We start from the raw sequence: 14,942 nt of genomic DNA, 5'->3' as shown, positions 1-14,942 counted from the left end.
GGGAGCCCCATCCCGTCCCGACTCCCTGCACAGGTGACTCACTGCCCCCATGAATTAAAGATGGAGCTGCCACGGCCCCTGACAGCTGCAGGGGGAGGATCCAGCTTTTATTTCGGGCTTTTTTCACACCACAAAGCTGGTCGTGATCCAGGAGATAACAGAGCTCAGCCCCAGCAGCGCCGTGACGAGCATGAGGCCGGGGGCGGATGAGGCTGAACATGAGTCACTGCTGGCTCCGTTATGAATGAGGGGTGGGAAGGAGGGGACAGGGCTTGGAGCCGGGGAAGAAGGAGCCGGAAGGAGGGGGGGAAGCAGGGAGGGGAGGGGAAGGGGCTTGGGCAAGCAGTGGCCTGGCCATGGGTGACACAGACACCTCCCGGGCCAGGGGCAGGTCCCATGGGGGCCTCTCTGGGGACACCCCAGTGCTCAGCATCCCACTGCAGCCCAGCTCCTCTGTGCTCCCAAAATCCAGGAGGGTGGTGAGGGCAGGAGCGGAGCAGGGGGTGCCAGTGCCAAGGAAAAGGGGTGTCACCACAGCCCAGCTGCAGCCCAGCAGGGCAGAGGGGTCACGACAGCAGCTCTCACCTGATGGGGCAACACCCTGCAAGGGGTAATAGAGCAGAGCCAGGTAGGCAGAGCAGGGGTCCCCACTGGGCTCTGCACCCCCCAACACCACAGGTTTGGTGCCAGGGACCCTTCCAGGGGGATGCTCAGGACCCAGATTACAAAACACCCCCAAGCTCCCTCCCGCTGCCCACAGCTGGGGCAGACTTGGGTGTCCCCCCTTCCTCGGGCAGCCCCCCCCGGTCCCCCCGTGGTACCTGGGCAGAGCTCACTGCTGTTTGCAGGTGGAGAGCTTGCGGATCTTGCTGCTGGCAGAGCAGGCCTTGCGGGAGGGGTTGGAGGAGGCGCTGGCCCGGCGCTCGCCCTTGGCCCTGGTGCTCAGCTGCCCCGGCTCCGTCCCGTTCATGCACACGGCCTTGGGCAGCCCCTTGCCACGGCTCTGCCCGTTCTGCCCGGCCTCCTCCTCAGGCACCTGTCCTGCAAGGGAACGGGCACAGTGAGGGGTGGGCAGAGCCTTCCCAGCGCCCGGGAGGGACCTTGTTCCTGTGGGAAACCTGAGCCTGTTCCTGCGCCCTCGAGGAGCACAGGAGAGGGATCCCGAACAGGGGATGTGCAAGGCTGGGAGCCTGAGACTGCATCTCCCTCCCTCCTTCCCCCGGGGACTGGTCTGACCCTCATTCCCCCAGCACACAGCAGCTGGTGGCTCCCAGCACACGGGCACAGCACCACAAGGACGGTGTGTCCCCCCGGGCTGTCTCTGAGCCCCCCTGGACTCCCAGGGAGCAGCCCAGCTGCTCTGGGGAGCAGAGGGGGGTGCGGATCCCAGCCCCAGGCACTGACTCTGGGGTGCCCAGGGGCTGGGTGTGTTTGCAGAATGGGGCAGTGCAGCCCCCTCTGGCAGGGCCAGGGCTCGGGTGTGTCACCATCCCTTGAGGGGACACCCCGATGGGGTGGGGGCTTCACATCAGCCCCTCTGCCTCCTCTGCTCCCTGTGACTCAGCAGAGCAGGTGAAGAGCCATTTCCAGAGGCATCTCCCGCTGCCACAGCCGGGGCTCGGGTCACCTCCCTCCAGCCAGGGAGTGACGCAGGGATGTGGCCCCGGAGCACCCCGGGTGCTCCCCCCAGGATGCTGGTGCAGCCCCAGCCCCACGCGGGGCTCAGGAGAGGCTCTGTCGGGCTCCCCCCCACCGGATCCAGCCGAGGCAATTTCCTTCCAGCAGGAACGTCACGCTCCAGGGCCCTTCAGTTATGACTCAGAGGTTTGAGTGGAAGCGAAGGCTGTAAGACGATTATGTATAATTTTCTTTAAAGGATGCTCAATCCTTTCTCCGCCAAGGCCGGGCGGGACGTCAGCTCCGCTTGCGCCAACCATCACCCCACTGCTCGGAGCTGGGGGGGCTCAGGGGGTGGGACAGACACTTCTGCTCTGGGGGGCACAGCGGGGGTCCAGCTCGGACCCCTGTGCCTCGACACATCCCCGCTGGCACTGCTGCAGGTCCTCCAGAAACAGGGAGGGAGGGGGGAGAGGATCCTGGGTCACAGGTGCCATCAATTCCCTCTGGATCTGCCCCCATACCCCTTCCAATGGCTCTGAGTGCTGCCACAGCTCCCAGTCACTGGCTTGTGGCACTTACCTGAGTGCTCCTGCCACGGGAAGGGACAGGGACTGGCTTTGGGCACCCAACCCTGGCACTGCCAGAGCCGGTGGCACTCACTGTGCTCCCAGGGGGGTCCAACCCAGCACCCCCGAGCAGCACAGCTCCTGGCCAGGCTCACCACAAGGGACTGAGGTGATGGGGGTGCCTCAGCCCCCCCGGGGACAGAGGGGGTGCCCTGAGTGTGTGTCAGAGCCTCAGACACGCTGTGGCAGTGGCTGGCACGGCAGGAGAACAGAGCTCACACCCCACTATTGATCCCACCATCACCTGATCCCTCCAGAGGGGTGATGGCTGGAAAGGGCCAAGGGGTCCAAGCTCTAGAAGAGGGGGACACGCTGGCCCCAGAGCCCCCCAAGGGCTCAGGGTAAGCAGCTCACAGGGGTCAGGCTGCAGCAACTCCCCAGAGCTCTGGGTTTTTCCTCCCATCTCTGCATCCCACCAGCACGTCTGCAGAGCCTCAAACAACCCCATTCAGAGCCAAGCTGAACACTTCCCCTCCCTCGGCTGAGCTCGGGCCAAGTCAATTAACATTTCTGACTGGGGAGGGAAAAAAGAATCTATCCAAACAGCTCATTTGTCTTTTGTGTGACTCTTCCCTCCTCCCCTCCTTCCCTGCTTCAAAAGCACAGTCCCGGGAGTCTATTATGGATACCAAGGAGGGAGGTGAATCGTGAGCTAATTTTACCTCCTTCACCAATGACAGTTGCTGACGTTCAAATTAATGAAAATAAAAATTCAGCATGGGCTGAAGTCTTGGCAACTGCTGCTGCCCCCGCGGAAGCCGCTGACCCAGCGCTGCGTCTGCCCGAGCAGCTCCTGCCCACCTCACCCTCACCACGGGCAGGCTAAAAATAAAATAAATAAAGGGAGGGCTGAGAGAGGCACCGGGAACGTGGCTGCTCATCCCTGCCACCCCTCACATTCTTAATGGCTCTGCATCCAGCTCATTCAGGCACCAAAAAAGGTTTCAAAATAACACCACGAAGAGGTTTTGAGTCGCTGTTTGTCAGAGCGAGCACGCAGGCACCAGAGCAGCCAGGAACACACCTTCCCGAGCACCAGGCTTGGTTTAAAAAACTCCAGTCCTGGCTGCATTGCCCAGCCTCAGACTGAAAATCCCAGGAGCAGGCGCTGCAGAACAGGGCTGGGGCAGAGGAGGGGTTAATGTAGGGGAGGAAAGAGCAGAGCTCGGCCTCCAAATCTGAGAGGCAGCACAAAAGCACCGAGCAGGACATTCACATCCCTTCACTGCACAAAGAGCAGGACATTCACATCCCTTCACTGCATACAAGGATCCTGCCTTCAGGCCACAGCCATCCTCTCCTCCATCCTCTCCTCAGCACTTCCCTGGGATGGGATGTTTAACACCGATTGAACCAGGGGCTTGGAACATTTACATCTCCCCACAGAGCTGCATAAATCTTTAAATAACCCTTTAAAAATGAAAGCACTTTCTCAAAGCCCCTTCTTCCTCTGAAGAACACAGGATTTAATGAGGTTCCCTCTTCCCCCCCAAACCCAGCACCCACCCCCACCTATGAGTCACTCACACTCCTGCTCTTGCTGCCCAGCAGAGCCACAGCTGAACTGATCCCTCATGCACAAGGGGGTTTTAATTTATATCTTAACACGGCATCACTGTTAGAGATACAACACTGAGCAGGCTCAAAGGGATCCTGCAGGAACACATGGGTGAAAAAATTCACCTTTATTGCCTCTGCAGCTCCCCCACCTCTGCAAACCACACAAACCCTCCAGACAGACACAGAGTTGGGGAGCCCTGGACAGGCCAGGCTGGGACCAGGCTCCTGGTGTGCAGGGGACACCCCCGTGTGCCATGTACCCTGAACAGAGAGTCACTTCAGGGCTCTGCTCCCAAATAACTCATTCCAGCAAAACTGGCCCTAACAATTAACTGTGCTGAACAGCAGGGTCCAGCAGCAGCTGTTCCTGGGAGAAGGGAGGAAGCTGGCACAGGGATAATACAGGGAGGGGCATCCTGGTTGATCAGATCAAGGACCAAGGCACCCAGAGCACCAGGGCTCACTCACACCACTCCCTAACCAACAGTCTCCTCCTCTGCCAAAAGGACTATTCAGACCCTGAGGCCTTTCCCAAACAGCTCTAAACGGACAAAAAAACCCACCCCAACCACTTCTGCCCTACCTGGTACTGTGAAGTCCTGAGTGTAGATGATATCATCTTCAATGTCATACAAGTCCTCGTCCTCCTCCTCGTTGTAGCCATGCAGATCCTCCAGGTAAGGCACCGCCGTCATGCTCCTCCACCGGTCCTTGGTCTCGGGGCTGGGCGGGATCGGCACCAGCGCCTCTGCCTGAGCGTGTTTCTTCCGAAACCAGCTGCAAGAGCCCAGGGCACAGTTGGGTCAGGGCACGGGCACACAGGAGCCCCCACACCGAGGCGGCCCCATCCCACCCCAGTACCGACAGGGATGTGCTCTGGCAGGTGAGGAGGAACAGCTCTGCCCAGGAGCCAGTGCTGGAGTCTGCTGTGGGACACACTGGGGTGGGACAGGGGGACAGGCACAGGGGGCAGCTCAGGGCCTGGACACATAGCTCAGGAATGTTCTCTCCATCACCAACTCCAGCCCAAACTACCTGTAAGTCAAAACACATCAGCAGAGCTGCTGGAGCTCCTGAGTTCTGTCGTCCAAGCAAGCAGGACAGGAGAAACTTCTCCTATCCTGAAGCTGAGGCTGATCCAGCCCAATAGACACCAGTTTGCAGGATCCCAGTCTGAGGAGAGGGGCAGTTACTGCAGCAGTTTCCTCTAAAAGCCAGTTTGCACCAAGGCCACAGCAGAAACGTTTCTACTTTATCTTTTTATCCCCCTCTGTCTCAAGGGACTCCTATCACCACCAAAGCCCATCTGGCCAGGAAAGGATATCGGCTCCGAAAGCTGTTCTTAATCAGATCAGGAATCCAGCAGGCTGCTTCCCAGCAGCATCCCAGAGCCAGATGGGATAAACCTCTCAGGTTTTCATCGTACTCCCAGAGCAGGGCTCTGACTCCAGACTGTCTCTGGGGTGTCTCCCAGCGCTGCCCGTGGGCACCCAGAGTTTCCTGGGAGTGCTGCTGGGGCCTCCACACTCCCAGCAATCCTCTCAGTGTGGAGAGCACCTCAGGTGGGAGCAGAGGTTCCTGCAGACCCAGGTACCTCTAACACATCTCTCCAGCCCACACACGCCCAATGGGACATAAGTGATTCCCAATCCACAGCTGGCATCCAGTAACTCCTGGCCTCCAACCACAGAGGAGGGCCTGAGCCAGCCCAAGAGCTCTCACCAACCTGAGCCATCTGGTTTTTATCACCCCAGCTCCAAATTCCTTTCAGGAAGGCAGGCTGAAGGCACCTCCTGCGCAAGCTGTAATTATCATTTTGTTCTACTCTTACACTGCTTTGACAGTCAGCCTGAAAAAAAGTGGGATTCTAACAAAACTATCAGCAAAAGCACGGAGTGAGGAGATAAACAAATGGAAATGCAGCTACTGGGACAAATCAGGCAGGATTCAAGGGAGGGGGGAACTCTTATCCAGAAACTGCTTCACAATCAGCATCTTTAAACTGTTTTCTCTGCAGTGCTGGAGTTTTGGAGCCAGGCTGCAGCTCTGGGAGTCAGCAGTGCCTTGTTTGCAGGCAGGAAGCTGGAGTTTGCGGAGAGGGACGGGAACTGCTGCAGATCTCAGCTGGCAAGTGTCACCTCTGTCCCCAAAGTGGCACTACAGGGCTGAGCAAAGCCCACGCCAGCTGCCCCACCAGCAGGAAGGGAACAGGACCAGCAAAGCTGGATTGTGGCCAAGGGCTCTTCACAGATCCCATGGATGGCTTCCCTGCTGACGTGGGTGGCAACACAGCACTCCTAATGGGATCAATCCACCTCCCTTCCTTGGGACACTGTGCTCACTGAGGAAGTGACTGCCAAGACAGCAAATCCAGCCTGGGCTGATCCGGCCTGGAAGGATCATCAGCACAGGGACAGAGGAACCAACAGCCACCAGCTGGTTTTGCCAGGGGCACTGGGGCTTGAGGGATCCAAACTCAGCACCAGAGACCTCGGGAGAAGGGAATATCCAGGACTAATGAGACCAGAGTGGCTGCTGCTAAGAGGAGAATTTTAAAGGGAAAAAGCCTGGAAGTCTACAGCACCCGGTGTTTTTATTTTGCTGTATTTCAGCTCTGCCTCACTCTTCCCTCCTGTCCTACTTACCAGGAGAGTAAAAATAGGTTTTTATTAGCAGCAGAAACCTGAATCACTGTACTCCAGTCATTATGCTTCCATCCTCCGGGAGGTGATTTCAAACACTTGCATATGCATATATGGTAATGAGGACAGAGAGTGAGAAGAGAAATCCATTGAAGTTCTAAGAAAAATCAAAGACCTCTTGGAAGGAGCCTCGAGCAATTCTGTGCAGAGTAGCGGAGTATTTCCTGGCAAGGATTTTCCAGCAGGGACAGACATTCCACTTTCTGCACTGGTGCTGGAGGTTGTTAGTGAAGATTTGCCTTTCAGCTGAGGACCACTGGCTCCAGCAACACCCTCATCTGCCTCGGGAAGCCACTGGTCACTGCCTGAGCCAGAAAGCAGCAACTCCTGGGCAGAGATGGCGATGAGACAAAGCCCCTCTTCACCCTGCCCTTACCACCAAGGCAAAACACCAGCTGGGTCAGAGCCCTGCTGAGGAGTGCCCTGTCTCACCAGTTATTCCCAGTTTCAGGGATGTTTTCTGAGCCAACTCCACTGGCACACACAGTTACCTGGTGCTTGTGGTGGCTGCTTTAACCCTGAGGGGGAAGAAAAGATTTCTGGTATCTTGGAAGCACCCCTTGTCCAGAACATCCCCTGGAAGAGGCAGATTCCTCTCTGGTCTCTGTTCCAAAGGGCTGGGAGTGGCTAAGAAACGTTTCAGGGTGAAGGCAGCAGTAGTAAGAGATTATTTCTTCCTACTCCACAAGCTCGTTGAGGCACCTGCAAGCTCAGAAGCCCTGGCCAGCAGTGGCACAAGTGTTAATTGTGATCCTGCCAGGCAGCAGTGGGGCCCAGACAGCTGCTGTCAGCCACAGGGAGATAACACAGCAAGGGTCAAGGGCCGAAGGAAAAGAGGAATCTGGGTTGCCCAGTGCTTAATGAGCCCGTCTGGTTTGCAGCTCCCAAGCTCAGATCTCCCATCACAAGCCCTCTCTCTGCTCTTTTCAAGTTCTGGCATGAGCAAGGTTAAATGAAGAATCCGTAAGCACAGCTGCAGCTTTTCAACACTCCCAGCTATCCACTTCCCACTGGGGTCACACACTCACAGTTTGCTTGGTTTGTACATGGGTGATTCTGTCTGAGACCAGATGCCAAGCTGCAGATCCCTGCCCTGCCAGCCAGGGTCGGGAGGAGCCATTCTCCACCTCCCCTGTGATGCCAGGCAGGGGCCTCGAGCTCACTGGGAGGTCACTGTCACCATAAGCAGCAGATAACAGGGGTCCAGTTTGACTCAGTCCCCTCACAGGCAATTGTGGAAGGCACAGGGAAAGGCACCACATGCTTCTCCCTCCCTCAGAAGCAGGCACAGGAGTCCAAGAGCACAGTCAGCACCCGCAAAGGAGCATCCAGTGGCACCACACACAGATTTCCAAGGTTTCAGCACCCAGGTTGGAACAGTACAGCATCCCAGAGTGACTCTCCAAATCCCTGCAGAGAGCAGGAGTGCTGGGGAAGGTGGCACAGCAGCCTCCAGGAGGGCAGGAGGAGACCCCAGCCCAGCAGGTTAATTTGCACCTCGGCTAATAAAAGGTGGAAGTGCCTCCCCTCTCGTGCCATGAACTCCTGCAATCGGATCCACAGCTGAACAAATTAAGTGTGACACTTGTGGAGAGGGAAGGGAAGATGGTTGCCTTGGAAACAAGGGACAGAGGTAGAATTCTGCATCCACTTCATCACTTTAAGTGCTGCAGCAGGTCAGTGAATTAGTTACAAAATGCAGTGTATGAGCATGAAGCCCTTCAGCAAAAGCACAGGGCAGAAGGGAGGTGGTGGATAATCCATAAAGGAGCAAGTTGGAACTCCCTGGCTCTTGGCAGCTTTCCCTTCCCAGCCCAGGAGCACCAAATATTCCCAGAGGTGAGCTACGAGCATCAGTTTCCCACTGAACATCATCCCACCTGGATCCTTCCGAGGAGAGCAGGTTTCCAGGCTCTTCCAGTGCTATTCAGGGCTGGGAGAGGTTTAACTCACTTCCATTTACAACTCCAGGTCTGACCTGCACAAACTGGGTTGAGCAGAGCAGTATATCTTGCTTTGTCCTGCTCCAGCAGAAGTGCAGGGACAGGAGTCTGCTGCAGAAGTTCAGCTGCAGGAGTGAGGAGGGAGGAAGGCAGCTGGCAGGGATGAAACTCAGCACTCTTCCTCCAGCATTCCTCAGCCAGGGCTGCTGCTTCAGGGGGAAAAGCATTTGGAATAGCTGACAGGAATAAAGGGAGGAATGGCAGGATCACCACTGCTGGGCAGGAACAGGAGCCTGGCTGCCTTCCCTGCCTCCTGCAGCTTCCTCAGTGCCCCTGAGCCACTGGATTTACCCCTGATCCCACTGCAGGAGCCCTCACACTTCATGGCAGGTGAGGGGAGGATGGACCCCGAGCACCAGCTTTGTGGCTGCAGGACACCCGCTCTGTGATGCTTCCCTTGGACTCCCCTTCCCCTCATCCTGACACCAGCCCAGCCCAGCAGCGTTTGGCTCCAAAGCAAAACCCCTGCCCGGGGCCCAGGGGCTGTTCCTGCTGCTTTCAGAGCACTTTGATGATCCCGACTGTCCGTGTGAGCCAGGCCCCAGGAACAGCAGCTCAGAGACATAAAAGGAGACTTCCAGCAGCACGGAAAGACACCGGGTGATTCTGCTTTGAGCCGGGATCCATCCCAGCAGGGCAGCCTGGGGAAGTCTCTTGATGTTTTTCTGTCTAGTTCCTGTGCCTCAGCACACGGTTTTGGGGGAGGAGTGTAGAGAAACCCAAAATCATTAATGACTTACTCCCTCCCCTGCTCCAAAATCTAAAGATTCTAGAAATCAAATCTCTTCTTACTAAAATGCTTTCCCAAAACCCTCTGACAACATCCAATGGCTGCCTGCTGTCCTGACTGCTGCGTTCCATTTACAAAAAAATCAGGGTCAGGTTAAGCATCAGGGCTAAGCTTCTATTTAAAGAAAAGGCAGGAGAACCAAGCTCTGGATTCTTTAGCACAAAAAGGAGCTGGACAGACACATCCAAGGCCCAAGGCTGCAGGCTCTGCTGTGCTTGATGTAATTATTAGATGCCACAGCAGGAGGAAGGAGGCAATTACTAATAGGGGAGAAAAGCCTGTTAAGAAGCACTGGCTAAGCTCACACAAAACTAATAAGAGCCTAAGCCTTCAAAATGCTCCTGGGTTTGCAGGTAGAGCCTTTCCTCAGCCCCTCTCAGTGCTGTGGGATGAGAAGCCTGGGCACAGCAGCTGTGCCCATGGAGCATGGGAGCTCCACAGCTGCCCCGTGCCAGAGCCCTGCTCCAGTTTCTCCAGCTTTCTAGCTACAGGCAGGGTCTCTGGAGACACCTCTGTGCTTCCAGCTGGGCAACACTGACACAGAAACTCACTGCCACGGGGGAGGAGGATAAAATGGAGTACCTGGGCTTGGGGAACCAGCTCAAACACCCAGCAGTGACCCAGGAGGACCGAGGGCGGTGCCCAAGCTCAGGGGCAGCCTCTGCACCCACAGGAAAGAAAGTGCTTCTAGTGCTTTGCTCAAGACCTACTGATGACTCCACAGACTTAATTCCTGCTTCTTTCCAGTGTTTCCTGACAAAGCATGGGTTTGCCTGCATGGCAAGCTGATCCCCTCTGGTTGTGGCCACTGGTGCAGGGAAAGGCAGCCCTGAATGGCAAATGCCTGCACCCACCATTGCCCAGAGCCACTGGAACTGCCCAGGCACGGGGCCTGGCAGCTATTAAGGAGTCAGCCTGGCTGTTTAATTAACTGCCTGGGTAGCTCTATAAGCCCTGCTCCCCCAGCCCTGTTCCCCTAGCCCCTCTGCTCCCTGTCAGAGCACCCTGGGGTCTCCCAGGTTCTGGCTGTGGCTCCTCGGACACCTCCCAGGGACCATCCCCTGACAGCACATGGCTACAGTGGCCAGGCTTTTCCAGAGACACAAAATGGGAAAGCAGCGCTGCTCCTGCAGCCCGGAGTGGGCTCAGCACCATCCCAGATCACATCCTTGCTCTCCCATGGCTCCCAAAAGGGCCTGGGCAGGCTCACAGACAGTGCCCGTGCCGAGCAGCTGCGGTCCAGAGGCTGCTCTGCCTGTCCTCAGAAGCACTTCCCATTCCAAGAGGAGATAAACTGATGCAGCCTCCGCAGCAAAGCATCCTCATGATGCTTTTTGTTCTTGTACTTTTATCCGCCCAGGAAATCTCTGCTCAGAGCCAGCGTGTTCAAACAGATCCTTAAAAAAAGCCTCAGCGATAACGGGGCATTTCCCCCTGACTATGGCACGGAAAACGGGGGAGGATACGGGGGAGGGAACACTGTGATATTAAAGAGAAAGAAAAAAAAAAACCCTTCCTATTGTCCTGAAACACTTCTCCACATATTGATTCCATATGGAGCAAATACCAGGGGATATTTCTGCCCCCAGACTGGCCAGAACTAACACGCGTTACTGAGCGGCCCTACTTCAATAACCCAGCTTCAAGGATCCCCTGTTCCGCTCCATTAGTACTTGCTGGCCTCTGGAAAAAATTATCCAGAACCCTTAATCATCCAGAAGCAGGCACACCACAAACAGACTTCCAACATATTCCTTATTTACCGGTCAGCAATTCCACTGCTCTACCGGATGCTCTAATAGGAGGAAAAAAGCCAAGTGGAGGTTGCCAGAGCCCCAGCAGAGCTGGAGGAAGGAGACTGAGTGACTTCCATGTGTCTGCTGTCAAAAGGAAACAGGAGGTGAGAGCAGGAGCACAGGTACACGAGCAGGAAGGGAATAACACTCACTTGTGCTGCCTTATCTGCTGTATTGAGAACCTCTTGGCTGGGTCGTATTCCAGCATCCCTGAAAAGAAGCAGAAAAGGCCAGGTGTGATCATGGGCACTCTGAGCACAAAGCTCTGCCCTCCCCTCCCCGTCCTCCCTGCCAGCCATGCTGTGCCCAGTCCTGGCAGCTCCAGGCAGGATCTGCTGCACCGGTCACGGGAAGCTCAGCACAAAATCCCAACCCCATCACCGACCACCTGAGCCAGTCTGTTCCTCAGTTTCCCACCTGCAAAGCAGATCCAGCCCCTCCCTCCCTCCCAACCCCATCACCGACCACCTGAGCCACTTTGTTCCTCAGTTTCCCACCTGCAAAGCAGATCCAGCCCCTCCCTCCCTCCCAGTGCAGGGACTGAGGCTCCTCCAGCCCCGGATCACAGGTCCAACCATGTCTCCAGGCAAAGAGCATCAAGACTTTGCATTTCACAGATAATTCCATTGAACTTTCTCCATGGAAGAGCCAAAGCCTCAGGCACAGCATATGTCCAGTTGCTCAGTGTCCCAGATACTCCAGTCTAGTGGAATTATATTCTGGAGATACAGCCAGATAGAACCTACTGCCCATCCCTGTGCCCTGGCCAGGCTTGGATCTCTGGGGTCATCTGAGGGAACTGGGTGGGGGTGAAGAAAAGCAGCTCATCCACATTTTCTCTGGGAGAGAGGGAGATGGATTCCTTAAACAGCCTCCCAGGGTGCCCACTCTGCCCCACTGCCTTTCAGAAGCTTCACAACTCGACAGAAGGGAAGGAGCAAATTTTGCCATATTCTTCAGAAATGAGCCAATGGGACCACAGGAGCCTCATCCAGCAGCATCCAAGATATTCTCCAACGAAAGTTCCAGGAACATATTGACTGTCAAACAGGAGTTTGGAAAGTCAGGACTGGAGCAAACAGTGCAGAGGGCTGGGGAGAGCCAGGGTAAGGACAGAGAGAGAACACAGGGATTGGAGACACATCTGGATGGACACTTGGGAAGGGGGGTCTGGAAAGAGACATCCTAGTTCAAGTAGGAAGCTGCAAGGGCCTTTTGCAGGTTAGATTCTGCAACTCAAAGGTCATGGAAGAGATAAATCACCAGAGCATGTGTGGTAACCAAAGCTGCTCCAGGATATCTTCCCTGTCAGGCCATTCTCACCACAGCCCTGACAGTAACATGGGCAAAGAGGGGGGACAGGACAGGGCAGCGAGGGAGGGCTGAAGTTATGTTCCCCCCAGAACCCCAAATACAATTTGTCCTGGCAATTTGGGAAGGTTTATCTGTGCTGGTGACAGCACTAAGAGCTTTAAGGCAGATGGGATCACTACTGACCCACATGACAGCACGTGAAGTGGGTCAAAGAAACACGGAAGGAGCTCTCCAGGTTAGAGGTCAGGTGCATGCCAGGCCCCTGGCTCAGGAACTTGAGGCACTGGAGTCCTCAGAGCCCAATTCCTCAGAGTTTTGGATTGTTTGGATTGGGTCTGGAATGTCCCAACATCCCCCCACACAACCTGTTCCAGAGCTCAACCCTGGCAGCAAAGGACTTTTCTCACGTTCAGATGGAATTTCTCCTCACCTCAGGTTCAGAGGAAAAAAAATCCCGCACCTAATTAAAGGACCTATTAATAAGATGATCAGACAGCAGTTTCACAGCTGAGCTGCCAAAACAAGTCGGCTTTTTTTTTTTTTTAAAGAAATAGGACTGCAAAGAGCTCTTACATGAACTTTAGGGGACAAGAGCAAATACTGGCTGGGTCCTCTTGTTAATGTCATCAGAAACAGGGAACTCAGGGCACCACCTACTCCCCCCATTTATTTATTTAAAGACCACATTTCAAGGTGTTTTTGAAATTTAAGGCATTTACCAGATGAAACCGGTACAAGCAGAGGAAGAATTTTAAGGTCAATGATTAAAAGAGGCCCAAGAGCAGCAGTTAGAAACAGCCACAGCACAGGGAGCTGTTGCTCTCAAGCCATTAAAAAGGCAGAAAGAAAATAATTGACCAAAAAGAGTATTTACTTCAGTGAAAAACGACCACGCTCGGGGCAACGTTTGAAAGAAAATGGAAAGTCTCCTCACTGAAAATGTACATTCGTACATTCAGCTCTGAGTCAGCCGTGGCAGCTCCGTGGCTCAAGCCCTGCACTGAGGAGAGGCTTCGTCAAGACAAAACATCATGTTCTATTCACCAGGCAAAGTCATCCCGCAGCGTCTGCCCGCAGGAGCCGCCGCTGCCATTTAGGGTAAAGCCTTCCCTGGAGTTTATCTGCGCAGGGATGGGACAGGCTGTGCCAGGGCGATGCCTCCCGAGGCCCAGCTCCAGCCCCTGCTCCTCGGGATTCCCGGAGGAGTCGCTGTGCCCATACATGGGCTACCACGGAGCCACTGGGGCTGCTAAAGCCCTCCAAGGTCACCGAGTCCCCCCTGTGCCCGGTGCCCACCTTGTCACCCAGCCCAGAGCACTCAGTGCCACCTCCAGTCATTCCTTGGACACCTCCAGGGACGGGGACTCCAAACCTCCCTGGGTGGCCCCTTCCAATGCTTGACTTCCCTTTCCATGAGGAAATAATTCCTGAAATGTGAAGTCTCCTCATCGAGGACATATCAGATATTAAACTGATAGGAACAGACACCACACAGTCGTACCCACACGGGGGTATCGTGCCCACTGCAGCACCTCCACAGCCTCAAACCCCTCTCCAATCATGGAAGGTGGCAGTCCAGGGACTGGAGAGCATGGATCTGCCCTCAGACCCTCACAGCCCCCAGCCCACCCATTCCATGATCCCGGACAGTCACAGCACTACAACCCGGGCCAGAATTCTTGGAATTCAGGACACAGCACAGTCTCAGGTACGGGACTGGAGAAGCAGGAAGAGATCCAGCAGCAGGGTTAATGAACCTGGATTTCACTTCAGTCTCCAAGTTGGATCAACATTTAAACAAGCACTATAAAAGCAGTGTGAGGCCAATCTGTAAATGGAGACAGGACTTTCTCCCTCTCCCTCACCCTGCACACGCTGAGCTGAGTGTTCTGGCCACAAACTCCCTCTGCAGGCAAATCCCAGGCCTTTGATCCAGCACAGGCCTCTGGATGGGCACAAACACCCTCCTGCCACCTCCAGGGGCTCCTGCCATGGCACAATTAAAGCATCCCACTGTCACCAGGACACATATCCTCCCGCTGTCCTGCCAAGGAAAGGTCATGGCAGAGAGGAAACAAACTGCTACGGAACCAACCACCGTGTCCCAGGTCACAGGGCCTGGAAATCAATTCAGATGCTGATTAATGCAGAGCTGCAGCCTCAGAACTTCCTCTTCCAGTAAAAGTCTATTACCAGGAGGAGGAAAGCTGACCTTGTGCATTTTTCTGGTCCAGAAGCAAAGTGCACACAGTTGATAAGCCACGGGCAGATGCTGCCAGAAGAACCTTAAGGCTATTTATAAACTCTTCCACTCTGACACATCTCTCCTGACTGCACACACAGAGCAGCACCAGCCCTTCTCCTTTCCATCCCTGAAGAGTATAAATAAAGCTTCATCCCTGATTAGGGAGACAAAACGAGGAGCAGCATCCCAACTAATCTGTGGGATATACTGTCATGCGAGTCTCTTTACAAGCCAAATACCACAGAAGCTTTAAGTCCTCTAAACTCTGCTCTTCTGGAAAGGGGAA

The 14,942-nt window shown here is 55.2% G+C and overlaps 1 protein-coding gene across 1 annotated transcript in view; it reads right to left on the bottom strand.

Annotated features, from left to right (window-relative positions):
* Positions 1-14,942, bottom strand: part of STK11 (serine/threonine kinase 11) — a 28,184-nt gene that overhangs the window by 1,053 nt on the left and 12,189 nt on the right. The window contains exons 7-9 of the mRNA XM_032711929.1: positions 11,250-11,307; positions 4,390-4,583; positions 822-1,041 (exon numbers count right to left, since the gene is read on the bottom strand). Of these exons, the coding sequence (XP_032567820.1) occupies positions 833-1,041; positions 4,390-4,583; positions 11,250-11,307 (461 nt within the window). The 3' untranslated portion in view covers positions 822-832. The remainder of the gene's footprint in view (positions 1-821; positions 1,042-4,389; positions 4,584-11,249; positions 11,308-14,942) is intronic.

The sequence above is a fragment of the Chiroxiphia lanceolata genome, chromosome 27, assembly GCF_009829145.1.
Source record: "Chiroxiphia lanceolata isolate bChiLan1 chromosome 27, bChiLan1.pri, whole genome shotgun sequence".
Taxonomy (NCBI): domain Eukaryota; kingdom Metazoa; phylum Chordata; class Aves; order Passeriformes; family Pipridae; genus Chiroxiphia; species Chiroxiphia lanceolata.
Note: the sequence above shows the minus strand (reverse complement) of the source record. Positions and strands in the feature narration are given on the sequence as shown.